The following is a 27,214-nucleotide window of genomic DNA, read 5'->3' as shown; positions in this document are numbered from 1 at the left end:
CACCAGCCAAAAGCCTTGCATGTCTAGATATGGGGGCTAAGTTATACCCACTGGTCGGGTAAGCCTTACTGAGTATTAGAATGCTCAGTTTTTGTTGCCACAAATTTTTGTTACAGGGCACCAGGACGTCGATTTCTGCCCCTGCTGCGTCAAATTTATCCGCAGAGATGCAGAGGGGTGGGAGGTGGTGGAGCGAGACCCCTAGGTTAGAGGTTTGTCGGGTTGCACACCGTTGGGCAGGGTGTGTACCCTGTCAGTTTTGTTGGGACCGGTCTGTGAACCGGTCTGACCGGTGGATACGTAGTGCACCCGTGCACACCGGTCTGACCGGTGGAGTGCACCGGTCTGACCGGTGGTGTAAAGGCTGAACCAGTGGAGTCAGAATAGAGGTAGGATCTTTTGTTTTCGAACTTCAGACCTTCTATTGTAAAGTTTTATAAATTAATCTCATACATTTGAACTCAGTTTGTAAAGTTTATCATTTCGTTGTCGTTGAGTTATATTTTCAAGTATTGTGTCGTGCTTGTACCATCTGCGCCCTCCTTCGCGGGGGACTACCGGTGTTGTTTCGATCGGGCCGTGGGTTGAGAAAGGATCGCCAAATTAAGTCGTTAAGCTAATGCGCCCAATGTGTTCAAATGACGGCCATTACGCTTAATTAGAGTTTTAATTTAGCGGTTCCGTCACACTTCCTATCATGTATTGCTTTATTTTCTTTGCAACGGGATATAATATACATATATATGCTGATCCTATCTAATTCCCTCTCACAATCAAACATCGCCCAGAATTAAAGCTGCTGCTAATATATCTTCTCCAAGACTTGTAATTCTTTCTCTTAGGTCTTGTTTAGTTGCCTTCAAAATTCCAAAATTTTACAAGATTCCCATCACATCAAATCTTTCAACGCATGCATGTAGTATTAAATGTAGCTAAACAAAATAACTAATTACACAGTTTGTCTATAATTTACGAGACAAATCTTTTAAGCCTAATTAATCCATGACGGGATAATAATTACTAAATACAAATGAACTACAGTACTTTACACCCAAAAATTTACACATCTAAACAAGACCTTAGTAAAGCAGGGCCTTTGGTGTAGAAAGCTGTCATTCACCTTGAGCTGTAGCAAGCCAAGAAGCATCTTTTTGGCATGACTCGTATAGATGAAGTGGTTGCTGCTGGGCCTAGTATCTTTTGGCATAAAGAAGTGGAAAATATCTGCTCGAATCGAAACTAAACTACAATGCTGCCAGCTAACATTGACTTTGCTGAGATAGACCAAAAGTCGTCCGAGCATATCGTCCTTGTCCAACGACTCACAGAACCAAAGGGAATTCCCATGGCCGAACCCATCCTTGCTTCCTTGATCCACGGCATAGCATCCCTGCTTACCACCGGAGTAGCCGACCAGGGACAGCGCCTCCTAGCCACAGGCCAGGATGTACGCTGGCTCCGTGATGAGCTCCTCAGCATGCAGATCTTCCTGCATGAAATGGAGGCGTGTGCTGGTGATGGCGGCGCGGTCACAGAAGCATTGGTCCACCAGATCAGAGACATCATGCTTGATTCAGAGGATGCCATCGATGTCTTCGACGCTAGTCAGGTGCGCAGTTGCTGCATCCTCGGTAACCTACAAGCACAGAGCAAAGTTGGGGCCCGAATCAAGCGTATCAGGAACCAGCTGAGCGACATTGCCCGCCGTCGGTTAGAATACCCAACCAAACCACCAGCAGGTTCCAGTGACAACTGGATCCATGGCCTCTTAGCCTCGTCTCCCCTGGTTCATGACAAAGATACTGTTGGCCTGGACAAAGACCTGAACGTGTTGCTTCAGCACACTTTGGGTGGGGAATCAGAGCTAAGTGTCATGTCCTTGGTTGGCATGGGTGGTGTTGGTAAGACCACGCTTGCCAAGAAGGTGTACAACCACCCACATGTGAAGAAGCACTTCGACCGCAGTTCATGGGTCTATGTTTCAAACATGATGGAGGTGCGAGGTGTCCTCCGTGAGATGGCCAAGGGGCTGATGAGGATCCCCTCCGCAGAGGTGAGCTCTCTCAGTGAGGGGCAACTCCAAGAACTGCTCTTGTGTGGCCTCGGGGGTATGCGATTTTTGCTTGTGCTTGATGATGTCTGGGACGAAGGGCTCTGGCAGGTGATCAAGCGGGTACTGCCTAATAATGGTACTGGGAGCCGGGTCCTTGTGACAACGCGTAACATCATCGTGGCTGAGTCGGTTGTTGATGTGCGAAGTGATGTCCATCAACTTCAGCCAATGACATTTGAAGATTCCTACAATCTGTTTTGCATAAAGGCCTTCACGAAAGATGGGGTATGCCCTGATGATCTGAAGGAGATGGCAAAGGACATTGTCAAGAAATGTTCTGGTTTGCCCCTTGCTATAGTTGCAGCAGGGAGCATGATGTCAAGGAAGGAAAAAACACATACCAAATGGAGGTGTGTCATGGAAAACATTCAGAAGGACCTAAACAATGGTGACATGGGAGTCCAGCAAGCACTGCTTTTAAGCTACAAGGATCTTCCACACCCTTTGAAGCCATGTTTTCTGTTGCTCTCTGTCATACCATATGACTCGGAGATCTCCCGAAAGAAACTGGTCCGGCTATGGATTGCAGAAGGGTTTGTGCAAGAGAAAAACAATGAGACACTTGAAACAACTGCAGAGAAGTACCTCATGGAGCTCATTAACAGAAGCATGATAGAAGTGGCGGTCGCCAGCAGCAGTGGGAGAGTAAAAGCATGCAGAGTTCACAATCTTATTCATGATCTTGCCATCTCGCTGTCTGAAAATGGGAAATTTTCTGTCATTTGTCATGATAGATGTGCGAGTACTAGTGCTCGGCGCATATCATTGCAGACATCTGATGTGTCATTCCACAAAGAACACAAGAAAAGATTACGATCAGTTTTCATGTTCAGCAGTAGTGCACCTGCTGTATTGAAAAGCAAAATTGTTGCAAAGAGCTTCGAGCTAGTAAGAATTTTGGATCTGGAAGATGGCAAAGTGCTAAAACTTCCAAAAGAGATAGGAGGACTGCTTCACTTGAGGTATCTTGGGCTACGAGGAACAAAAGTAAAGAAGCTACCGAGAACACTGCAAAATCTCTGTTACTTGCAAACTCTTGATATAAGGAAGACTCAGATAAAAATAATTGCATTTCAAATCAAATGCTTGAGGAATTTAAGGAATCTAGAGATGAGACAAGATGGCCAAAGCATCAGTGTACCAATGGGACTTGCCAAGCTTGGCAAGCTCCAGGTATTAACTGGTTTGCAAGCAAGTGCAGCTAATGTTCATGAGATTTCAAGCCTTACTAAGCTCCAAAAACTTTCCATAGAGGACTTAAACAATGAAGATGCCGAAAAACTATGTTCTTCAGTAAACAATCTGAATGAACTATCATACCTATCCATCTTCTCAGGTGATGATATCAGACCTCTTGACATTGCAACACTGAAGCCTTCGTCATGTCTACAGAAATTGCACATAGCTGGAAAATTGCAGACATTGCCAGATTGGTTTTCTCAGCTACATAATCTTACAAAGCTGCGCTTGAGTTTCTCAAAACTGGAAGAAGATCCACTTTCAGTTCTCGCTCAATTGCCAAATCTGCTATTCCTACAGCTGAACAAAGCATACCAGGGAAAAGTAATGAGATGCTGCTGTCCAAGCTTTCGAAATCTGAAAATATTTATCATAACTGAACTTGAGAAACTGGAAGAATGGGATGTTGATATAGGAGCCATGCCATGTGTCTTGGAAGTGTGGATCATGTTATGTGAAAATTTAGCGACAGTTCCTACTGGGTTGCAGTCTCTTGCTACATTGCAGAGACTGAGATTAGTGGGCATGACAAGCTCGTTTATTGATAGATTGGGAGAACATGGTGAAGATTTTGTTAGGATCAAACACATCCCATCTATCCAGATCATTCAACAGTTCGGGTAACAGTGAAATTTTGCAGCAACTATATTATTTTCCATTGTTAAGTCAAAGCTTGTAGGACTTCGAAAATACTGATATTGTACAATGAAAACCTTCATTTTATTTTTCTTATTTTCATGGGTCCAAGTGTATATTTTGGCAAGTATGTTATGCAGTCACTAAGTTACCGCTTGCTCTGATTTCAGAATTAGAGTTGCTATTACAGGGTTTGTATATTCAGACCAATCAACTTGCACAAGAAAAAGAATAGTTCGCCATTGACATGGTACCAAGAAAAACCGAGGTGCAATGCATCCTGGAACTTTGTTATTTTTTTTTAAATGAACTCATGCAAACCTTTAGCACGGCGTAAGTGAACAGAATTCCATGAAGTATAACCTTCGGCTGTTCTGCAAGGCTAGAACAATTGAAATAAGCTGTAGGCCAGGTTAGCTTTTTTATGCAAGTTATTACCACATCACCGTGGATTTGTGCAATAACTCTTGTTCTTAAGGTCCATTTGTGCATGCGCAACATATTGTGTGCATGAAACAGCTGCAGCGGCTCACCGTGAATGCTTGAGACGGGTCTCCTGGCTTCAAAACCGCCGGCCGTGGGAGGGATGCGTTGCTCGCGCGCACGGTCTCCGCGGTCCGCGCGGGCACGCGGACTCCAGCAACACGAACAGGCGGGTCACCGAACACGCCGAACCCAATCCCGCGGCGGAGTGCGCGCGGGCAGCAGGTGCCGCAGTTGTCGCATGCGGCAGTGAAGAATGCGGGGAGAAGAAGGAGGCCGGTCAAGAAGGGGCCTTAAGCGGGGGAGCTCGGCGGCGGCGGCACAGATGAAGCAAGAAGAGGACGGGATTTGGGGTGGACTCGGAGCTAGCAGATCAATCAGATTTGTTTCCCTTCCGTCCGAGGATCTTGCGCGCGAATTAAGGGTGTGTTTGGTTCCGAGGTCGAGGAGGGTTGGAGCGGGTCGAAGCAGATGGTCCCGTGTGCGTTGGGTTGGGGTTAGAGAGGAATATACTGTCAGATGCGGGTTGCTCTCGTCCCTCCAAAACGAGCGGACGAGGTCAACCCACTTCGACGCCGTCTCGTGTCCGTCCGCGTGGGGGCTGGCTGTGGCTGGAGCTCGGGTGGCATGGCGTCCGATGGCCGGAGTCGAGCGGCGCGGTGTGGAGGTCGGGCGGCGTGGCGTTGGGCGAGGCGTGGGCGGTCGAGCCGAGCAGCAACGTGGACAGCGGGGCGAGCCGAGGCGCGAGGGCGAGTGGAGGACGGGCAGCGGCTTGGCGTCAAGCCATGGGAGCGGCAGCGCGGACGACGGCCTCAGGCGCGACCGAGGAGCGGGTGGAGCTTGAGGGAGCCGGCAGTGGGGCGATTCGGTCGGCAACAGCGAGGAACAGCACGTACCCGGCTGGATCTGAGCGCTCGAGGCGGCGCCGACGACGGAGGGGACGCCGATGCCTCACGCGTCGACGACGGGAATGGCGGCAGCGGAGTGTGGGAGAGGGAGCGTAACACGGCGACCAGGGCTGCTCGGCGACGCGGCCGCGGCGGCTCGAGGCGTGGCCGGCCGGCCATGGGAGCGGCGGCGCGGACGGCGGCCTGACGCGCGAACGGCCGAGCAGAGCAGCGCCGCGGCCGCGGCGGCCCGAAGCGCGGCCGGCCGGCAGGCCATGGTAGCGGCGGCGCGGGCGGCAGCCTGAGGCGTGACCGGCCGAGCCGAGCAGCGCCGCGACCGCGGTGGCCCAAGGCGCAGCCGGCCGGCCGGCCATGGGAGCGGCGGCGCGGAAGGCGGGGGCCGGGAGGAGCGGCGGTGCCAGCAAGATGTACCCGTGAGGAAGAAGAGGGTGCACCCTATGACAGGTGAACCCATCGATGACACCACTAACGGTGTCAAATTTGTCATCCATTCCACTTCATCTCATCCTCCATACGAAACAAAAATTTGGTTCAACTCATCCCTCCCAACTAAACACAAGATGTGTTCAATCCAACCCAAAAAATGGGGTTGGATCCAACCTATCCCATCTAATCTCCCAACCAAACACATGCTAAGTCGCGCGGAAGTTTATGTCAGAGAATTTTCGAGAAAACAGCTATCTTTCAAGCTAAACTTAAAGTTTTTTCAACATGTAAAAAAATAGAAAGAACCTCTTAAATAGTGGGAAAACCAACAGACTAGATAAATTTTGAGAATGCAAAATTTAAATGAGGTCTCTAGGTTTTGCACTGAACGCCCAAGGAAAAATTTTGAAAATTTTGAGCTTGCAAATGTAGTCCCCAAGCATGGTTGCGGTGGCGGAGATGAAATTCCGTCGAGGGAAGGGCCTTCCGGTGGTGGGAAATGGTGGGGAAGGACGAAAGGATCACCCGCGATCAATTAAAGGCAAGATCCAGGGTCGAGGGTGGTCGGAGAGGATCACCATGACGGTACCAACGTAGGCACAGGCTGGTTCTCGCCTTCGCGGAGGCCTTTGATCCGCGGCCGGCGGCGGCGGCCTGGTTGCCCGCTCGGGATGGCTTGCTCAAGGACGGCACGTGCCCGAGGACTTGCTGCGGGGCGCCTGCTCCGCACCTTGTGGCACGTCATCCCGGCAGCCGCGTGGTGGCGATCAGCTCCGAGTGCCATGGTGGAGACCCACAGAATCGGAGGCGGCGGCGGGAGGACGAGCTGGGCGCACAAGAGGGGGGGTCTGGTGCACGAGAGGACGAGCTGGGTGTGCAAGACGGAACCGGATCAGCTGACGTTGAGGCTGCTGACATTGGGTAACTGCCAACGGGCCCAGCGCTAGTGGGCCCCACCATGCAGTGGCTCAAAGTCAGCCACCCCAACTGCAGCGGATCTCAATCCGTGCAAGACAAGGGGATGGCGAGTGAAGGAGGCTAGCGAAAGATTATTTTTTTAAACTCTGGGCTAGCGAAAGATGGCTAACGGAGGAGCTGCGAAGTGCGAACCGAGTTAGATAGAGAGGAGAGGATTTTGGAGCGACTATTGGAGGATTCTTATCCTAATTTTGCTATTTTAGCTAGTCTCGTTTTACGGAAACTCTTGGAGATGCTCTCATATGATTAGTTTTGCGCGAATTAAGTTGTGCGAAGTCATTTTTAGAAAACAAAATCAAAAACATAAAAGAGAGATAAAGTCAGTTTTTTTCAAATGATAAAGCCATTTTGGTTAGTTTCACCGCCGAGAAGACTTCCCCAATGACTCTATAGTTTAGGGTAGAACAATCTATTAGCTGAAACAAGCTTCTGGAGGATTGCCAGCTTAGTGATGAGTAAAGGTAAATTTAAGAGAATTATGGAAAAAACATTTATCGCAAAAACAGATATAGATTTCCGGAGTTATCACAAAGTGTTTAAGAATAATAATAATGTTTAACACATCAAAGTAATTGCACTTTGTCATAAAACTGTAGGGTTAATAATCAATGCATTACAAAATTATATAAGTATTTTACAGAGTGCAAACAATCATGTATTTTTCGACGTTGTACGATAAATTACTTGTAATAAAATTTGTAAGCTACTCTTCTAAAAGTATGAAACTTGCATCTACAATTTTTTTACACATGTGGCTTGTAATAATTAGATTCTGGCATACTTCCTCCGTTCCAAAATAAATACAAGTATACGACCGGACATGCAAACCAATGCATGGTGTGAAATTACAAAAATACCCTTTATCTTTCTGTCTTGTCTTTTTTTGAGAGAAGACTCTGAATACTCTTGTCTTTTATGGTAGTTGAGTCAAAATAGCAATTTTTGTGGAATAATTTTCAAACTCTAGATGTGCAATTATTTTAGAATGGAGGAAATACAATTTACTCCAGTACTCCCTCCGTCCCTAAATAACCGTCGTTCTCGCTTCTCGAGAAATGATTGTGATTAATTTTATATATAATAATATTAATATTTATGATACATAATTGATATCATTAGATAGATCTTTAAATCTAGTTTTTAACAAATTTATTTGGAGATACAAATTGTCGGTGCCCCGACCTGGGGGTCCGGATCCCAACTAGTAAATGCCGAGTGTTTCCTCGTCCCAGATGATGATACAAGAGGCAACACAGTAACGCACGGGTTTATCCTGGTTCCGGCCACAGGGGCCGTACGTCCAGCAAAGGGGGTGTGCGAGTGCACTGTATTATTTTGCACCCGGAGTGCTTGTAGTAGGGGTACAAGCGAGACGAGAGAGGGAGGGAAGTTCCCTGGTCTCTGCTAGAAGAGGAGTTGGGTATGGTGATGATTGTGAATGTAGGTGATCGCAGTGGCTGAGGCCCAGAAGCGCCTGAGCGTCCTCAGAGCGGGAGAACCAGAGAGCCCGAGAGAGAGAAAGCCTGCCCTCCCCTTTTATAGTCACAAGGAGGGGCGGCGCACATGAGTGGGGCGTGGAAGTCGTCGTTTTCCCCCGAATTGCGGGATATAGTGGTCGGATACTGTAGAAAGTACACTGTGGGGCATGCGTTGGGCGTGGCAGCTGTCGTGGATATCGTCCTTGGTCTTGCTGAGGTCGTGTCGGCGTCCTGCCAGTCCTTGCGGGCGGCGTGGTCGTCGCTGTTGGAGGTACGGTCTTCCATATGTGGCGCGGTGGCGTTCGGTGGGCCCCGCAGGTCAAAGTCTTGCGTGCACCAGCGGGGGCGGGGCACGCGGCGGTCCTGGACCCCCTGGACGGAGTGCAGGCGCGCGCACCAGGAAGTCCGGGAGACACGTGGAGGCCCCGGACCCCTCGAGGGGGGGTCCGGGACTCCTGCTGCGGGTGATGTGCATCCCTCTTCGAGGGGCCCGTGGCGACACCGGACCCCCTCCCGAGCAGGAGCTGGGCCCGGGGCCATACGTATGATGAGGTAGAGTCTGGACGGTCGGAGTTGGCAGAATAGTGACGGGAACAGCGCCGAGCCTATCTTGTCCCGCGTCGCAGGTTCCACAGTACCGCCACTGTGTCTGGGATGGCGGAGCAGTGACCGGAGGTGATGGATGGGACTCCTGTCACAGCTACTGTGGGGATGGCGGCCTGACGCCGCCTGTCCTGAGCACTGTGGAAGAAGCGATGAGCATTCAATGCCTCCGTACGGCGAGCGGTTGGGCGGCGGGGCCGCTCGTCCCTTGTGCCGAGGGGTAGCCTCGAGCGAGGCGGAGATGAGTTCCCCGCTCGAGGGTAGTTTGCTACCCTCGAGCGAGGCGGAGATGCGTTACCCGCTCGAGGGTAGATTCGCTACCCTCGAGCGAGGCGGAGATTGTCCGGCGGGCCTGAGAGGGGCGCGAACGGGCCACATGCCTTAAAAATTCTTTGTGTCATTTCCTTTCTTCCAGATTTGAAAGGAGGCCGTGGGCCTTCGTGGGCCCAGTTGCCCTAATATGTGTTTGCGTTTTGAAGCGGTCTGAGTTCCCCAATTAGGGTGTCGCTAATTGTGGTACCCGACACAAATGTTGCAAGAATTTTTTATAAAGTTAGTGAAACTTATAGCACGAAAAAACTGAAAATGATGTTTAATAAGGGAGTAGAAAACAAGGCCCACATGGGCCAAAATGTACCGAGGAATAGCTTTACGGCCGTTTTGCGTATATGTACTTTCACTGCTGGGGGTTGCCGCTTGCTGGCTCCTGCGGACTGCACGGGCTGCTGCTGCTGCAATAGTCTCCATCCTACGCACGGGTGCGCGCATCTCGGCGGCACCAAGCTGACCGCGCGAGGAAGAAACACATCACACCCTAAGCTCCTAATCCAAAAATATTTTACTCCCTCTTTCTCTCTCCCTGTCTGCTCCCCTTTCTCCTCCCCTCGCCGTCAGGGAGCTTCGCCGCCGCCGCCGCCGCCGCAGCTCCGTCTCTTCGCCGCGGACGCAGGTAGAGCTCTACCCAGTGCCCCCTATGCTTCACTAGGGCAGGTGGACTTAGGTTACCAAAGCAGCCGAGCGGCTCGAGGCCGCTGGTCCCTCTTCTCTCCCCGCTGGATCCTCCGGCACCGTAGCCCAGTCCGCCGCTCCTTTATCGTGTTGGTGGTGTGGAGATCCGTGCCGACGCGGATTGGGAAGTAGTCCTAGCTTTGCTTGGGTGGATTCCGTTGGTTCTACTAGTTAGTTTCATTCCAATCTAATATTTCTCTCTATCTCCAATCGGTTTGTTGCGGATTGGTGTGCTGCGTGGTGCCGCCCCCTAGTCCATCCATCCATGGATTTGGTTAAACTCAACACTCGTTGCTCCTTGGCGCCATATATGCTTCTCGGTGCCTAAATAACTGCCGCAGTTTGTCTTCCAAAAAAAGGTTCCAACTGGACCCATATGCCCAACACCTAGTCCGGCCCTGGCCGAAGTAGTAGCTTTAGCTTGATTTTCTACCCACTTTCTGATAAGATTCAGTGATGTTGAGCCTGCAACAGAGGCACCTTTAAAATTGGGCAGTAATTTCTATGCTACGTTAATGGGATGCTGTGGCTTTATTGGCAATTCTGGGGCTTTCAATGGAGACTTTGAGAATTTATCATTCATTTGAATCTGTTGACTTCAAATTCAATGTAACTTTGTGCTTGCTCTTTCAATATGCAGCTGTGACTTTAGACAATTGTTGGAACATCAAGTGCCGATGGCTGGTGCCGACATAATTGATGATTCTGCTGCGAGCAGCAGTGGGTTGGGTGATGAGGATCGCGGTGTCTCTGGTGATTCGCTTTCTGTGTGGCGATCCTGCGAGCAGCTTGATAATGGGATCCCATCAACTTCCCCTCCCTTTTGGGACACCGATGGCGATGATGATGATCCTGGTGCGTGATGGACTACCTTTGTTGGAGCCTTACATTCAAATAAAGTCAGAAAAAAATGGATACCATCATCAGGAAAATGAAAACTTATACCCTTTTTGATGACTGGTTACTTATGATCCTTAGATATGAAACTGGTAGAATAGTGCTGGAATCTGTTATAACAGTCCAGTGTGTCCGTATGGACTGAAATTACAACTTCCATACTGAAAGGTATAAAACTTTCTTTAGAGTATTTATTTGAAGGAAGTGTCAACAAACATCGCTATTCCGATGATTCATAATTTATTCCTCTGGTCCACTACCGTATGTCAAAAAAAAAAATCAGTACCGTACCTCATATCTGAAAATTGTGATATCAGGGACCAGACCTTTGGATTTATTTGGGCAATATACTTGGAGAATAGAAAACTTTTCAAAGGAGAAGAAGAGAGAAATGAAAAGCGAACCTTTTGAAGCTGGTGGTTACAAGTGGTAGGATTCCCTTTGATGGCTGACTAAAACATATTGTGACATCCCTCTTTTCTTCTTTTCTTATTGGTCTGGTGATAAACCTAGTTGAAATGTCTCTGCAGTTTAGCATTTCTTTAAACAAATTTATATGCTATTAGTCTATTATAGATTAACATGATATTGGTTTCTTAATTGAACTTTGTTTCACTTGGGCTATTATGTATAAATAGCTGCTGACAGTACTCTATGGCTCATATTTCTTCACTGTTTTATGTGACAGTGCTGCAAGTAAGGGAACTGTCGAATGTTTTCATAATGGTGTTAAACTCTAGTGCCCTCAGTGTTAGTGGTAAACATAAAATTGTGCTTTTTCCTAATTTATGTAAATTTGATTGTTGATTAGCTGGGTAGTTTTTATTTGATTTCGTCATGATGCTACGTTCTCTGTTTCAATCGTACATATGTTGTTTTTACACTGAGTGCGAATAGGAATCATGAATCTGTGCTAGTAGTTGTTTGTACATAATTGATACTTTGATTACTTATGTCTTGTAAAAAGTCAAAAATCGGTTTAGAAATTAGAACCCCTTTAAAGAAATACGTATCACACCAAAAGCTCTCTGACTCTTGAAACATTCCTCCTTGTTCAGTTTCTTGAGTTGTGATGTTCACTCTTTGTTTGCCTACATTATTTAGTATCTTGGTTAATAATGCTACTTTATGAGCTAGTGACTATCTCCGTGATTGTAAATTTAAATTAGAGGCTAACAAATTTCAAATTTGCGAACTTCCTATTCAAATTGCTACAAGGCAAGCTAGCTCCATATGTGCTTCCCACAACAGTTGAGGACAATGTGAACGTTACATTGTAGTCATACTGTAACAGGAGTCTAAATGAGATTGACATTTTATTAAAATTAGATGATGGAGCTATGTATTGCTAAAACAATGGAGATGAAATATACCACAGCACGAGTTGATAGTTGTTCCTTAAGGTGGCTATATGTTTCATACCCCTAGTGTTCTGGAATATCTGCTACAAACCCAGCAGCCTAAATTTTAGCCATTGTTAAGTATGAATGTTATCATTGGTTGTCTGTTCTAGTGTTCTGAGTATTGTAGTCTTTGTAACTTTACTGGCTTCCATGGATTTTTTTAGTTACTGTTATATTTGGCCTTTGCTGAATAACACAAGTTCTTATATATAACCTTTTCAATATCTGTCTTGCTGATATGTTGACCTTTGCTGAACCCCAAGGATTTTCTCAAATTGGTTTTATTGCATTATGGGTACCCTACCAATGATTTTAACTTTGTTTGACCAGTTCCAAGCTCAAGCTAAAGCTTGGAACATGCTATTAGGCCACCTTCTAGTCCCTTTCTTGTGCATTCTAGTTCTTGTAACATTTTCAATACCCTTGAACTAATTAGTCTATGTAAAGTTGTAATTTTTTTTATCTCCTGCGTGATATGCTATTATTGTTACCGTTTTCCAGTAGTTTTATGTGCTTCTCTGAGTTCAGAATTCTAAATTGTTAAGTAGCTGAGTTTGTGATGCATACTGATTTATTGTTCTTTTTGTGTAAAGTCGACCCCTTGCTCATTTTCAAATGTTAATTTTTGCAGGTATATTCTAGTTTACCCTCAAGGATGTGATGTCTCCAACCACTTGTCATTGTTTCTTTGTGTTGCTAATCATGAAAAACTCCTCCCAGGTTTGGTACTACTATGTTGCCTAAATTATCTTTTGTCCTCCACATATCTTTTCCCATCCTAATCATGGCTTTGACGCTTTAAGGATGGAGCCATTCTGCACAATTTACTATAGCCGTGGGCAACCTTGATCCAAAAAAAAATAAATATTCAGGTGATCTGAAATGACATTTTCGTCCTTCTGAGCTAAACAGCCAGCTTCAGAGGTTGACTTAGTGACTTTGCAGACACCTTACACAGATTCTGGAAGAAGGAACATGATTGGGGATGGAAAAAGTTTATGGAGTTGTCAAAGATTCAAGATGGTTTTCTTGTTGACGATGTTCTTGAAATCATAGCTCAAGTTCAAGTTATCAGGTAGTTAGTTTGTCAGTTTTCGGTTTTCATGATTAGAACCTTTTCACACTTTTCGATTTTCATGATTAGAGTCAATAAGTTCTTTTCAACCTAGGATCCCTATGGTTAAATATAGACTTTACCTGAGTTCCATCCAATGAAATATTCCACACATATTCTTCAGGATTTGCAATTTCCATGTTTTATAGTACCAATGATTGCTTATGATTTGATCATTGAGGTGGTCTTGTTGGGGGGTATCCATGCTTTAGATAGTTCAAACATAGATTTTTAACTTTGCTATCTTTGTCGTGTTACAAGATGTAATTGCTCATGCAGTAGAAACCCTCTTTTGAATCCTTTTCTTATTGCAAGAAACATGTATTCTGTTGTATTTCATTCATTTTTCCTTATATTCGAGGCCCTCCCTTTACCTACTATTGTTTAAACCTTAGCTTCTATCTTTATTGTTCTTTTGTACACCTATTATTTTCTCAGCTCAGCTATACTTGAGAATTATGCTTCTCTCATTGCCTTTTTTCTACTTGGTACCGGGTCCTCATCAATTAATCACAAACTAATCTCTAACTGTTATCTCCTATGCTTTCCCATACTGGAGAGAGAAAGCGGACAGACCATTTTGCTGTCTTGATCGCCCTTATCGTCGAGAGTTGCTCCGTGTATACATGACAAACATAGAGCAGATTTACCGACGCTTTGTTGAAGAACGCAGACGTAAACTTATCAGGCTCATTGATGATAAATGGAAGTGGTCCAGGTTAGATAATGGGCTTTTGAATGTTATATGGCACAACGAACGGTTTAGTACTTGTCAATTTCTTATTGGTATACTCTAATGCATGTTGATCTTTCTTTGAGTTGCAGTTTCCGTGCTTTCTGGCTTGCCATTGACCCAACAACAAAACACCGCATGTCCAGAGAGAAGAGCGACATCATACTGAAAATGGTGGTGAAGCATTTTTTCCTTGAGAAAGAAGTCACCTCAACATTAGTTATGGACACTCTGTATACTGGTTTGAAGGCACTAGAGGGCCATAGCAATGGCAAGAAAGGAACAGTAACATCAATGGACCTGGAGGACCTTCCAGCACCTATGGTCCATGTTGATATGGACATGTTCGTTTTGGCTGGTGATTTCTTATCAGTGCTTGAGAGAGCAGCTTTAGAGCCATTGCCTTGCCTGTCTCTGTCATCAAAAGACGACAAATGTTCCCAAAGCCGTGCTAAGGTAGGTATTTGTTGCACGATTAATCTGCTCTTTTGTTTTTGTAAACGAGATTACGTTTTCTCCCACGGATGAAGTCTATCAGGATTATCTCTTTTCTATGACTTCAGTGTTTCTTCTGTTTAATTGCATTGGTATGAAATTTGAACTTTATTTAGCTCCAAAGTTATCTACTTGTTTTGCATTCAGTATTTAATGTTTTCCTGGTCTTCTCTCTATTACGTTACTTGTAAATTTGTAGTGTTTTTGATATGTTTTTACTTGCTAGCTAGCACATCATTCAGCTGTTGCAAATGTGGCCACACTAACTTTGTTTTGTCAATCGGGGATGCAAGTGGGTACTCAACGGCTAGTTCTGGATCATTGTCCTAGTTGTTTTTTCCCTCCATTTTTCTTGCTTTGAAATACTGGATTAGTTCATTTGTATGAGTTACTGAGTTACACACTCCACCACCAGCACACAGACACAAAAGAAATGGAAAAGAAACTCGCATCCATAACTATACTTACTCACTTAGATTAGTTACTCTCCAACCTGTTGCGCTTCGAATGGAGGCGATATTTTGCTTCTGCGATCATCTGTAAGAACATGTTCTTACAGTAAGCTTGTTTGTTCTTTAAAATATAATGACTCATTAGTGTGTTAATTTCTGGGGGTGAGATTTGATTATTTGAGAAGTTCATATCACCCTTGAACTCTTCACTAAACTTCAAATTTGTTTAATCCACACTTCTCAGTCCTGGAAGTTCTATCTCTGAGATTGGAAGTCAAAATGACACCTTTTCTTGTGACAAGTGGAGCAGTACAAATCATTTGCAATCATCAACTGTTCTACTTGTCTTTATGTCTGAGATTGCTATATTTTGTGCAGTGTACTTATTGTTTTGCTGCTCAGTTTCTTTTTATTCCCATCCTTCCAGGATGGTGGTTCTGGAGAAGTTAACAAAGTTCCTATTGAGCGTGAAGAAAGGCGCCTAACTGTGTTTGGTCAGAAGATAATTGAAACATTTGTGCTGTCTCATATATTTAGGTATGACGTTTATCTATTTTCGTCATCTTCTTATCCCCATGTGATTGATTTACTGTCCAGTTGTTCAATCAATTTTCGCCTTTTTTTCTTCATAAAAGAGTGTTCTTATAGTTCCTTACCATAGATAAATGTTTTTTCATACGTAAACTGGATTCATTTCTCTTTCTGCTAGATATGTAATAGCATACTCTAATGTCTTGACATTTGCTTTCATGTCAGTGGGGTTGAGGTTGCCTATAAAGAAGATGTTGCTTTGAAGAGACAAGAAGAGCTTATTCGTGAAGAGGAACTCCTAGAAAATGAGAAGGGGAAGCGGGGCAGTGCCATTGAGAAGGATAAGCGTGCTAAGAAAAAACAGGTTCAGTGGACCCTCTGCCTTCATTTTAATTCCTCGCATCAAGTTTAATGTGGTTGGGATCAGGGCGACATGATGAAATTGTTCAAATTACCGCAGTTTGCTTGAACAAGTTTGTTAACTGTAAGAACATTTTTTTGTTAGAATTCTTGATGATTATTTTTCATATCAATTGGTGTGCTCTTGTTTCATTGCTTGATGCTTGGCGGGTTTCCTAGTTGTTTTCTAGAGGCCTCAGGTTGGTTTGCCACATCCGCTCTCTTACTGATAATGTACTTTGGTAGCTCCCTGGTGTTAGCTGATGGATACCAATTTATTTTCTCAGTGGGTGTCGAGAAATAAAAAAATTAGGGTTGATTTTATTTGGGCTGAAAGTGACCAGAATCATCACTCGCTTCCTTTGACTTGAATCAACCTGTTTTTAAAAAACATTTCATGTGATGAAATTTAAATTTCTTTGCTACGGCAATGTTTCTTTTTGGCCCTTTAAAGCAAAGTTTGTAATGTATCTGCTTTTAGTTAAGTGAACAAAGCCATGAAAGAGAACTATTCTTATGGCGACTGAGTTAGAATGAATATAAGTCATAGTGATATGGACTGGGTTAAGGGTGTGAGGATCGAGGGTGCAGGAGAATTCACCATCCAGGGAACCTGGAGGGTCTGAACTGCCAGTGAAACGGAATAATGGTGAAACCACACTCGTCCTAGGCAGGGGCTGTCCCTGCTGCCTCAGGAGACACTGGTCATGCTGATGCTTATTTATTTCTTGCTTTTGTACAAAGGAGATGTCATGTTCTTTATATGGCCATACCAAAATGCGTGCTAACTTATTGATACGAATAACAGATGGATACACATCTAACAACTAACTAGCTAACCATGCGTCCAAGCCAAAAAATTACTAGTTCTTGGATCTGGATGTGAGGTGCTCTTGGCCGGTGCACTGCTTCTGCCATGTAGCCAGTGCCCATATGCCCAAAGTTCATCAACCATCAAATATCAACTTATCAAGTATTTTCTATGGTTTCCTATTTGTTGACGTAAAAATAGAGCAGCTCCAAATTCATTTCTCTTAAAATTTTGTAAGTTATCATGTTTGGCTATGTGTGGTAGAAGCCTGTAAGCATTGCATGACAGGAAAACCAGTTTTGGCAATACCATATTGAAAGTTTGAATTCAATGATCTGTTTCGAGTTTGTACTTATTGATGTTCAGTTGTCCTCATTTCTTTTTGATTACATCAGAGTTTAGAAATTGGTTTCTTACACTAATAATTTCAGGCCAAACAAAAGAAGAACAGTCGTAAGGTTAAGGACAAGGAAAGAGTGGAGAAATCTGATTCAAATTTTCTAGAAAGGGGTCAAGATGGAAGCACAAATCATGATAGGGAAAACTCCAAGCATGCCGGACTGTTGGCTGCAAAACCTGACAACTCTGGAGATGGTGCTTCAGATATGTCAGACAATGTAGATGGATCAATTGAGGTATGCCAAACTGACACGTGTGACAAGATTACTCAACATGTGAATGCAATGAATGATGTTGGCAGAGAGATGAAAAATGTGCAGGCATGCGAGAAGGAAACTGTGGACATTGAGTCACTGGTAACATCTGTATCTGCAAGTGTGAGCAGCATACGAGGCAAAATAAATAACTTGCTAGACAGCACAAGCCATATTACTAGGTTAGCTAGCATTCCATCTGAAGTTTGCTATACTTCTGTTCACAGCTTGGATTTAATAAATTATTATAACTGTACAGAGGGAGATGTCGGCGCAACAGGGTCATTAGCAGTATAATCGCTTCCCAATATGAAGATGATCTTCCCTCATCTAGCTGTTCAGATCGCAATACATATGGTTGTGGCCCAGCTCCAAGGCGTGACCAAGAGACTGCTTTACTCACCTTAAAAGATAGGCTTCGTGAGCTTGGGCAACGACTACATGAGGTGAAACTACTCTTCTGAAAAAGTGTTGGGCATTTTTCCTTGTTTTTTAATCATGGTTTAATAATTTTTAAATTTTCAATAAAATCATTTAAGACAAATCTGCCTTGCTTGAGCTCACTCTTTCAGTTAACTTTAGCTTTTATCTCAATTTTGATTCTCCTGAATCAAATTTATTTACATTACTATTATACTCATCATGGGTTAATTAGATCTGTGCCATTATAATTGTTCCGTTTTTGAAGCACACCATTACTATTCAAGAAACTATACCAGTGCCATTATAACTCTACACATGTTTGAGATACGCCATTATATACGCCTGGAAACAATTTGGGCCCAGTATCAGACGTACGGCGTATACCTTATATCCGTATGGACAAAATTACCCATTTCCTCTTCTCTCTCACACTCGCTGACATAAGGGGCCCAGTGCTCAGCCTTCTTCCCCACAACCTCCGTCTTCTCCATCTCCGAAGCTAAGCGAGCTTGCGGGTGACGGCGTGGAGCGAGCCGCGCCGCCGTCGGCCGAGCGCGCGGGCGGGCGTCGCCGAGGCGCCGCCGGCCGAGCGAGCCAGGCCGCCGCCGGTCGAGCGCGCGGATGCCGTCCGCGTCGAGCCGGCTGCGCCGCCGCCGGCCGAGCGCCCGGTCGGGCGTCCATGTCTAGCCTGCTGCGCCGCTGCCGGCCGAAGCACGCAGGCGGGCGTCCGCGTCGATTCCTGTCACGCCGCCGCCGGCCGCGCGTCCGCGTCGAGCCTGCCGCGCCGCCGCCGGCCGAGTGCGCGGGCGGGCGTCCGCTTCGAGCTAGCCGCGCCGCCGACGACCGAGCGTGCGGGCGGGGATCTGCGACAACAACCTGCTACGGCGCCCTTCGCAGCCCCTCCCCCGTGCTGCCTCTCCGTGGATTCCCGCGCGGCGGCCGCTGCTTCCTCACATCGAGCGAGCCGCGCCGCCGCCGGCGGAGCGCACGGGCGGGCGTCCGCATCGAGCGAGCCGCGCCGCCGCCGGCCGAGCGCCCGGGAGGGTTAGGGGACCGCCGCCGCGGGAGGCCGAGGTGCTGGAGGCTGCGACCGAGCTCGCCGCGGTGTGCGCTGCCATGAAGGACGGCGGCGGCTTCGGGATGCTTCGGGATGGCGGCGGCGGCCGCTGCTTCTTGCACAGCGGCGGCGGGGAGAACAGGCGGAGCTCGCGGTCGGAGCTCGGAACCGGCGAGCAGGAGGAGCGCGTGGCGGCGAGCAGGGCGGGTACAGCAGTAGGAGGAGCGCGGTGCCGGGCGAGCAGGAGGAGCACGGTGGCGGCGAGCAGGGGGGCAGCGGGCAAGTAGGAGGAGCACGGCGGCGGACCGGCGTGCGAGCAGGAGGAAGCTATGGAGGCAAACGAGGAGAGGAGAAGGAAGGGGATGACATGTGGGGGCCACATGTCAGTGAGTGGAAAGGGGGGCAGGGGCGTATGGGTACGCCTGCAAGTGGGCCCAACATGGTGTTAGACGTACATAATGGCGTATTTTCAACGGCAGGTGAATTGTAGTGGCACTGGCATAGTTTCTTGAGAAGTAATGGCGTGCTTCAAAAACGGTGAAATTATAATGGCACAGATCTAATTAACCCCATACTCATTATACCATATGGTTTCCAATTTAGAATTTTAGACCATCTTTTTGAGACACTTCTTTTTTTTCCCAAAAAATGGTTGCTTCATGGTTAATGGTTAAGATTTTAACTGTATCAGACAAAAGTATGGTAATTTGTAAAAAATCCAGGTTTTCTTTTTCCTGGAAAATCTACAAAATATAAGATACAGATGCTTGATACTGTAAATACGATGCTTTGAAATTTGAGCAGCCAACAAAAGAGCTTTTGCTATGATACTGTGGATAATGTTTCGGCTGTAGAACACGTCACTTGTTTATGAGCATCAATTTCTTCCTTTTTCATTATATGCACAGAAAGAATGAACCACCTCCAGATATGTGAATATACTAAAGCCAGATGCATCAAGGTTACATTTGAAATATTTGTCTTAAAACTTATTTTGGCAACCATGTTTGTAACATTTTGCTTGGTAGATGTCTGTAAAAGGAAAACAAAAGTTCTCTGATGATTCATTTCCTGCATTGGATTTTATTTAATTTTGTTAGTCATTAAATATCAATATTATAGTTCTTTAGCACTTATATCGACCAGCTATCCTGCCGATAAATAAATTGATTACTCTGTTCCATTTATGTTTGTTTGATTTTTTCAGAAGGAAATTGAGGGCAGGGAACTACTTAAGGCCCATTTGGAAAAGAAGGCAGCTGCTGAGGCAGCAGCAGGTTCATCCTCATCTGACTCCTTGGAAAAGACTCCTAAGGTTCGGAAGGGCCCAGTGCAATCCTTGGTAACTGTTAATGATGGAAATAGTAATGCACCAGCTTTAAAGTCTTTACCTGTACCCACAAGTGGTGACAGTAATGGAGCTGTTCCAGCAACAGCAACATCCACCATAAACACCAAATCTGTGCCAACTCCAAGTAAAATTGAGCCAATATTGTGTGAAGAACATGCATCAAGTTCAAGCCAGAAAATTGAGAGCGCTACGTTGATGCCTTCGAGATCACCGCCAGTTGATAAAGCTATTCCAACTCCCCCGCAATCACCTCTGCCACAGGCTGATACAGTTGGTAAAGCTACTCCAGCTCGACCAAAATCACCTCTTCCACAGGTTGGTACAGTTTCTAAAGCAACTCCAGCGACCACAAAATCTTCTACATCACAGCTCGATAAAGTTGCTATATCAGCTGCCCCCAAATCACCTGCAACCCAGGTTGATACAATTTCGCAGCATAACTCAGTATCGCAACAGATTCCATCCACATCTATCTCAAAAGCTCGAGAAGATACAGTTTCTGAGAGGGTTGTAGCCACTTCTGTACCCAGAACCGAAACTCCTAAGCCATCATCATGGCCTACAAGTGCTCCCCCGTTCCAGTCACCAAGTTCAACACCACCTACACCATCAGTCCAAGTTTCTCCATTGCTTTCACACTCATTGACTGTTTCTGAGCGACTGAATGACGAGTCTTCCCCTTCTGCACGAATTATATCACAGGCCTACAGAAATGCTTTCCTTGGTAAGGGTAGTCTGAATACAACATCATCAAGTCATGAGCAATTAACTTCTATAGGCCAATATACTGCAGTTTCACAGCCATTGTCAGCATATGCATTAGCAACATCTGTCATGGCGGCTCCTGCTGAAAGGAATGAGCAATTACCAGGAAAGCAAAGCTACATGTTTGGGCCTAGCAAGTCAGAAGGTCTTGATAACTGGCACTTGAGGAAAGGAAATAGTGACATCAACGAACATACGTGGAAAGATGATATTCCTAACCCGCAAATAACCAATTGCAATGTGCGTGTGCACCCTGTGAAAGATATTTCTTATCAGCAATTGAGCAGCAGCACAATAGAACAGGGCAGATTGGGTGGACTACAATATAGGCAATTCCAGAGTGAGATGCCTGCAAGTTATGTTTCATACCAGCAGCAGGGGCCAGTGGGTGAAGAATTCCCTCACATTGATATTATCAATGACTTGCTTGATGAAGATCAAAGCAGTGCGTGTATGGCTACCTCTCCACTCCATGAATATCATACGTTTGGCTTGCCATTTTCTACAGGAGGCAATATGGCAGACTCTGAAATGGCTTCTGTAAGTAGTTCTGGCCGGTTTAACTCGACCGACCATTACTACGATGAAAGTTACTGGAGGGCCTATGACACACAGAATGCTATGCATAGGTTGAGAGATGGGCAACTTTCCACATTGGATTTTTACTCCAATGGAAGGTTGGACACAACTGCCCCAAAGCCTTGGCCATATAGCCATTCAAGTCCAGCAGTGAACCATGGAATTAATTCTAATGCATTCCCACAGAGGATGGGGGACTATACTAATTTAGCAAGTGGGAGGGTGAATGGGGAATACCCAGAATATCTCTCTCGCCGTGCCAACAGGCAATGGTGATGCCTCTATACAAATATACAATCAGTAATAACGCTTGTTGTAACTGACTATGGTGCCAATCTAAAGGTTTGCCACGGCCTTTAATTTGTTTTTTTTCTTAAAGTTCAAAATGGCAAAGAAAGGATACATCATGTAACGTGTTATCTGCAAAGTCAATCACTATATTGCTTGTATATTGTTTTGTGTTGTTCGGAGACTATAAAACTGCGGCTAACAAGCCAAGCAGATAAATCGCTACCCAGCGACCCAGCCCTGTTGCAGAACTTTGGAGTTCTTGCTTCAGTGTGAGGTTGTGCTGGGCATGATTAGGTGCTTGGGGAAGGTGGAGGCGTGATGGTATTTTGCAGCACCTGTGTCGGAAAAACTAAATGACAAGGTATCTTCTATCTGAGTAATGCAAACTTAGCCCAGATAACAGGTACCTCGAAAGTCTCAGAACCACTAACATAGTAACAGGTCATGCTTGCATACTTTTTTATGTCATTGGCAAAGTTTTTTTTCACTGCTTTGATTGAAACGATGTGCCTCCAGCAAGTACAAGCTTCTTTTTTTCTTGGAAGTCCCTTAGAAATAATTACAACAGTATCTTGGAACTTAATTACAAGAAGAATTTCTTTTGAATCGGATGATATACAAAAACACACAACACATGTTGATTTGGAATCTGTTGCACATGTTGCTGCATGCTATTTCTTGTCAGTAGCAATCGCCCGCAGTTCCCTCAGGTTGCAAGCAATCTCCTGTATAAACATCAAACCTTCGGTGCCGTTTCTGAGGGAGTTTATGCTATGTTCAAGAAAATTCCGGTCACCTTCTAGCGTCTTCAGCCTTCTGTTCAAGCTTGCAATCTCTTCCTGAAATGTTGTTAGATCAACGTCCCCACTCAATACCAATAAGACGTCTCCCTTACCCGAGGAAATATGCTCTTCTGCCTTCCTTGAGCTATCCTGACAATGTAGTGATCTTTCTTCTGCAACAGAAGCTTTGTTCGAGAGGTCATCCTCAATAGCATCTGAACTGGACAAATCATCAGAAGTGCTATTGTTCGAGTAGGATTGAAGCTTCTGCTCCAACTTTCTCAAACTAGTGGTTATATATGCTCTCTCCTCTTCAAAACTCGCAAAAGAGTTTGTGCCTCTTGGTGTTTTAACAGTAGGAACTTCAAGACCACCTCCTTCGAGGACAGCTGTATCAGCATTTTCTTGTTTAAACGGGGCTTTGGCTTGTTTCTCTATTAGTTCACCTCCATACTGGCTCCTATAGTTTTCAAGCTCAACTTCCAGTTCCTCTATTTGTTGCTCTCTCTCAGCAAGCAACTCGTTAGCTTTTGCAAGTGCTTCGCTGTCATATTCTGCTTGTTCTTCCATCATCCGTTGGTAGTGTGAAGCTTCCATCTGCATTGCAGCCTTCTCATCCTGCAACTTGGTGATCATAGCCAATGCCTGACTTGCAGCAATGGCCGAAGCATTCCTCTCTTCTTCAAGTTCCCTGCAGAGCAGGTGTATTGATTTCCGATCAAGATCAACCTGTCGTCTCAACCGATCAATGGCGCTTTCACCTTCCATCTCACTAACAATGCTTCCATCTAGCGACTCCAAACCAGATGCATTTCTCTCCAGTGAAATTCTGTTGGTAATGTTCTGCACTACCAGTTCATCACCACGCCCATATGCACGGGGGCTAGGGCCTGGATCCACCCATGGCGCCTCGAGCCCCCTGGAAGCTGATAGTTGTGACAACAATAACCTTAATTCTTCGTTTATGCTAGAAGTAGAATCCTTTCCAAGGATGACATCTGTCAAGGTAGGGGATGGCAAGCTACTCTTGCTGCCAATGGCAAGCCTGTAGGCTTCGTTCATGCTAATCTGAGTGCTTAGAGATGGTCTCCTTTCAACAGTGGCTTCACTTGTTTTGGGGCATTCCTCAGCAGTACCATGATCCTGAGGAACTTCACCACGTGATCTAACAGCAACTGCTGGAATATGAGCTTTGTCCACATAATCTGAACAAAATAGTTAAATGTAAGAACAGACTTTAAAATTGGGGTCGGACAGAAAGCATTGTTAGCTAACCTTTGTCTATAAAATCTTTGGGGCCAGTATCAGAAGGTTCTTGGACTATCAGTTCATGTGTCCCCATGTCATCTGTGGGTTCAATTTTCTTAGTACAACCTTCAACCTTGCCAACAGCATCGGAATCAGCACCAGCTTGTGAAACACGGATATCCTCACAATCATCTGACAGAGGAAACCAGAAAAGTCCTGTAGTTAGATTAAGCAAATGTGTATAAATGCTAAATTCAGAAAGAGAAGTCAAAAGAAACAAACCTTTAACATCTGCATCTTCTGAAGCAACATGGTGAGTGTTCTGTGGTGCAAATTCAGTTATATCTGGATTAGTTGTTCTCTGGGAAAACTCACCATTTGATCTGCCTGTAATTTCTGACCCATGAACTTGTTCTAGATTATCTAGTAAATGTTTGTTGTGTTGGGGTTAGATGGAGATATGCAAAACACCATTCTCATTCTTACAATCAAGATTCAAGAACCAAGAGAGCATACCTTTTATTTTTCTTTCTCCTGAAACAGCATAGTGCTCTTCTAGTATTGTGAACTGGGATGTAAATGGGTCAGCGTTGCCTTCATTTGTGTTCTGTGATGGTTCAGTTTCACCAAGAATCTGAGGAAGCTCATCACATGATGCAGCTGGAATTTCTGAAATATCGGCATCTGCATGATTATTCAACCTATTATAGGATCTATCACATGATAAGGAGTGTCATTATAGGTAATTGCCCGGGTTTGTGAAACAAAATACCTTTTAAACCTGAATCTTCACTAACCAGTACGGGAATGTGCTGGGATGTCCATTTCGTCAATAAGCTTTCCTTTTCTTCCATCCCATCCCCATCAATTCTGTGGTCAGGATGGTCATCCCCACCAGAACACGCCAAGGATGTATCACAGACATCTGTAAAATTAAACTCACTCGCAACCTTTCTTTCAGATTCATTTACCACCTCAGCGGAAGGAAGAATGGGCTGTTCAGAAGCTACATCTTCTTGAAAGTCTTCCTCCATTACATTTGCTTCACAAGAGTGTGAACTTTTCACACCATTGGCACAAGGAACCTCCACCTCGGAGTCAGATATCATCTGTATCAGACTTTCTCTCTCATGAGACGTATAATCACTCTGGTGGTAAATATCTTTAGGTTCCGTAGACTCATCCACTTGACCTGCTACAGAATAATCCATGTAAACCTTTCGTAAGCTAGCAGGTTCAGTAGGTTCTAGTTCTGCAATCTTTCTAGATAACAAGGGAACACTCCGTTGTTTAAAACATTGTCCACAGCACGAACAAATTATTGTAGGAGAGGAATTCAACACGCCATCATTTCCTTGATCACTATCAAGTTCACTGACATCCATCACAGGCTCATCTGCTTTATCACCATCGCTTGTTTTCTCACAGCACCCTTCACACATACTTTGGGCACCTGCGAGCTTCTGGTGGAGGCGGCAGAAGGCCAAGGACGAAATCTCCGACTTGTGAGTTTTGCAGATCAATTCCCTGTAGAAGCATGGTTTCTCGTTGCCCAGGACGTGATCAAGCCTGGAACAGAAAGGGCATGGCACTGGTAGTCTGCAGAACCGGGCGAATCTAGTGACCAAGAAGCTGTAAACCGCATCAATGAACAGCAACAGCATCAAGATCCACTCCAGCAACGCCGTGGACAGTGCGCTCGATACTCGGCTTAAGATTGGCATCCTTGTACCCATCTCCAATGGTGTGTCAAATCTTCAGAACGGTTCTTCTAGTCTGTCAAGACTGGCCAGAGCCTCAGAGATGGCTGGCGTTGAAGTAGGATGGCTACATACAAGGAAATTAATGAGCAACGTGTGAATTAAATGTTAGAATTATAGAACATCTACTGCCCGATAAAATGAAAAAGAGCTCATGGAGGCATAGAGCTGTTCGACATAAAAGTTCAGTACGATTATTGAGGCGTCGAGAAAATTTTGATGAATTATTAAAGCTAATCATTGGTAGAGAAAGGGCAGGGAGCCCATACACACCAGGCCGGGAACCACTAGAATAAATAACTAAAAGCACCCCGCACCAAACGTAATGGCAATTGGCAGATACCCATGACCAAGAGAATTTTGCAAAGCACATAAGTCTCTAGTAAACACGCACCAATCATGCCGCATAAACAGGAAATAACGCATCAAATTCTGCTGCAAGGACCACCACGGAGCATGAGAATTGTGTTGAAGATGACGAGTAATTCAGAAAAGGGAGGATTGATCTGAAGAGTAGGCCGAAACTTGTTCAGAGGTGCTCTCTCTTCTTTATCTTCGGGTGGAATTCAAAGCTAATCTTTCTACAGAACCACCAAGCTCAGCCAAATTCCGTAGGAACCAAAGCTAAGAATCGGAATGACTCTAGTCAACAGAACGGGGTATTTCAAGTTCCCAACAGTTAGCTAGCCCGGCCCATAGCATCATCAAATCCAGCAAAAGGCACAGAAGCAACAAGGCTAGCCTAGGCTCAGTCAAGAAGCTCACAAGTCATCACAAGCAGCTGAGAGCCGGGCAAAGCCTGACGAAGAATCAGTAGAAACCTGTGGCATGGGGTAAGGCTCGGCGTGCAAGAACAACGCACCTGGAGAATGAATCAGCCTGCGAGATCCCGATCTGCGGCTGCCGGAGCAGGGTGGCGGGAGGTCTTGTCGGGAGCAGCGGCCAAAAAGGTTTGCTGCTCGCTAGCTCAGCTAAGCTGGTGGCAGCACAGTATTAGGCGACGATTCGGCAGAAAGGTGGCGAGCACCGACCACTTGCCTCCCTCCCCTCTCGTCTCGTTCCCAGGCAGGCAGGCTCCCTCTCCCTCGCCCTCTCTGAATATAACTAGTATTCCGGTCGATTCCCCCCGTCCGCGGAAGGAGCCAAAGACGGAAGCGGGGGCGAGGTGGCGGCGGCGCCGAGGGCGGTGGCGTCGCCACGCCGCCGGGGCCGCCCCCGGACAGCGACGCGAACCGGCCTCGCCCGAAAGGCGAGGCGCGGTGGTTGGGCTCTAGGTGCGCTGCGGACATGGAGTAGGTTGAATGCTTTCCGGGGGGGCCGTGGAGAAGTGACGTCGGCCTCGATGGATTAGATTAGGCGATGGATAAACAAAGGGTTCGGTCGAGTCATTAGCGTGCCTTGAAATCGTGTTTACGCGGGCGCCCGTGCCGGATCCAGCTCTCGAGTCTCGATCGGTGGAAGACTCTCGACATGGACAGCACGGTTACGCATGGATGTTCAGTTCAGACATGGGTATGACTAGTCGACCAGCTCCACGTTGACCATTGACAAAAGGTGGAATGGAAACTTGGCTCCACAATCGCGCGCGCGCTCGAAGC

At 45.9% G+C, this 27,214-nt stretch overlaps 3 protein-coding genes across 7 annotated transcripts; 2 read left to right on the top strand and 1 right to left on the bottom strand.

Annotated features, from left to right (window-relative positions):
* Positions 1–817: 817 nt before the first annotated feature.
* Positions 818–4,183, top strand: LOC120708228 (disease resistance protein RPM1-like). The gene has a single exon (XM_039993360.1). It carries the CDS (start codon positions 1,250–1,252, stop codon positions 3,974–3,976), a length of 2,727 nt encoding a protein of 908 aa, XP_039849294.1. The 5' UTR covers positions 818–1,249; the 3' UTR covers positions 3,977–4,183.
* Positions 4,184–9,635: 5,452 nt separating this feature from the next.
* On the top strand, positions 9,636–21,986 carry LOC120708226 (TNF receptor-associated factor homolog 1a-like). Of its 4 annotated transcripts, none has more exons than XM_039993356.1 (14): positions 9,636–9,813; positions 10,513–10,727; positions 11,087–11,198; positions 12,804–12,892; positions 12,976–13,044; positions 13,118–13,247; positions 13,846–14,004; positions 14,112–14,475; positions 15,394–15,503; positions 15,723–15,861; positions 17,139–17,342; positions 17,427–17,542; positions 17,620–17,806; positions 20,048–21,986. In XM_039993356.1, the coding sequence occupies exons 2-14, from the start codon at positions 10,550–10,552 to the stop codon at positions 21,809–21,811; spliced, it is 3,621 nt and encodes a 1,206-aa protein (XP_039849290.1). In that variant the 5' UTR covers positions 9,636–9,813; positions 10,513–10,549; the 3' UTR covers positions 21,812–21,986. The 4 variants fall into 4 exon arrangements, 3 of the variants coding, with proteins under 3 accessions (XP_039849290.1, XP_039849289.1, XP_039849291.1); XR_005689280.1 differs by having other exon boundaries at positions 9,637–9,813; positions 17,408–17,542; positions 20,048–20,314; XM_039993355.1 differs by having other exon boundaries at positions 9,640–9,813; positions 17,139–17,542.
* Positions 21,987–22,282: 296 nt separating this feature from the next.
* On the bottom strand, positions 22,283–26,880 carry LOC120708227 (myosin-binding protein 3-like). Of its 2 annotated transcripts, none has more exons than XM_039993358.1 (6): positions 26,479–26,880; positions 24,629–25,683; positions 24,373–24,540; positions 24,139–24,279; positions 23,884–24,048; positions 22,283–23,813 (listed from the first exon to the last, which is right to left on the bottom strand). In XM_039993358.1, the coding sequence occupies exons 2-6, from the start codon at positions 25,590–25,592 to the stop codon at positions 22,498–22,500; spliced, it is 2,754 nt and encodes a 917-aa protein (XP_039849292.1). In that variant the 5' UTR covers positions 25,593–25,683; positions 26,479–26,880; the 3' UTR covers positions 22,283–22,497. The 2 variants fall into 2 exon arrangements, with proteins under 2 accessions (XP_039849292.1, XP_039849293.1); XM_039993359.1 differs by having other exon boundaries at positions 24,373–24,525; positions 26,479–26,872.
* Between the last annotated feature and the right edge of the window lie 334 nt (positions 26,881–27,214).

The sequence above is a fragment of the Panicum virgatum genome, chromosome 5K (genome assembly GCF_016808335.1).
Source record: "Panicum virgatum strain AP13 chromosome 5K, P.virgatum_v5, whole genome shotgun sequence".
Classification (NCBI taxonomy): Eukaryota; Viridiplantae; Streptophyta; class Magnoliopsida; order Poales; family Poaceae; genus Panicum; species Panicum virgatum.
The sequence above is the reverse complement of the archived record's forward strand: the minus strand, read 5'-3'. Positions and strand labels throughout refer to the sequence as shown.

Coding starts and splice junctions, on each gene's coding strand:
- LOC120708228 (XM_039993360.1), top strand. CDS start 1,250: ATGCTGCCAGCTAACATTGACTTTGCTGAGATAGACCAAAAGTCGTCC.
- LOC120708226 (XM_039993355.1), top strand. CDS start 10,550: ATGGCTGGTGCCGACATAATTGATGATTCTGCTGCGAGCAGCAGTGGG. Junction 11,199..12,803: donor GAAGCTGGTGGTTACAAGTG/GTAGGATTCCCT, acceptor TAATTTTTGCAG/GTATATTCTAGTTTACCCTC. Junction 14,476..15,393: donor GTTCCCAAAGCCGTGCTAAG/GTAGGTATTTGT, acceptor CCATCCTTCCAG/GATGGTGGTTCTGGAGAAGT.
- LOC120708227 (XM_039993358.1), bottom strand. CDS start 25,592: ATGGGTACAAGGATGCCAATCTTAAGCCGAGTATCGAGCGCACTGTCC. Junction 24,280..24,372: donor AGGAGAAAGAAAAATAAAAG/GTATGCTCTCTT, acceptor AACATTTACTAG/ATAATCTAGAACAAGTTCAT. Junction 23,814..23,883: donor CAAAGATTTTATAGACAAAG/GTTAGCTAACAA, acceptor TATTTTGTTCAG/ATTATGTGGACAAAGCTCAT.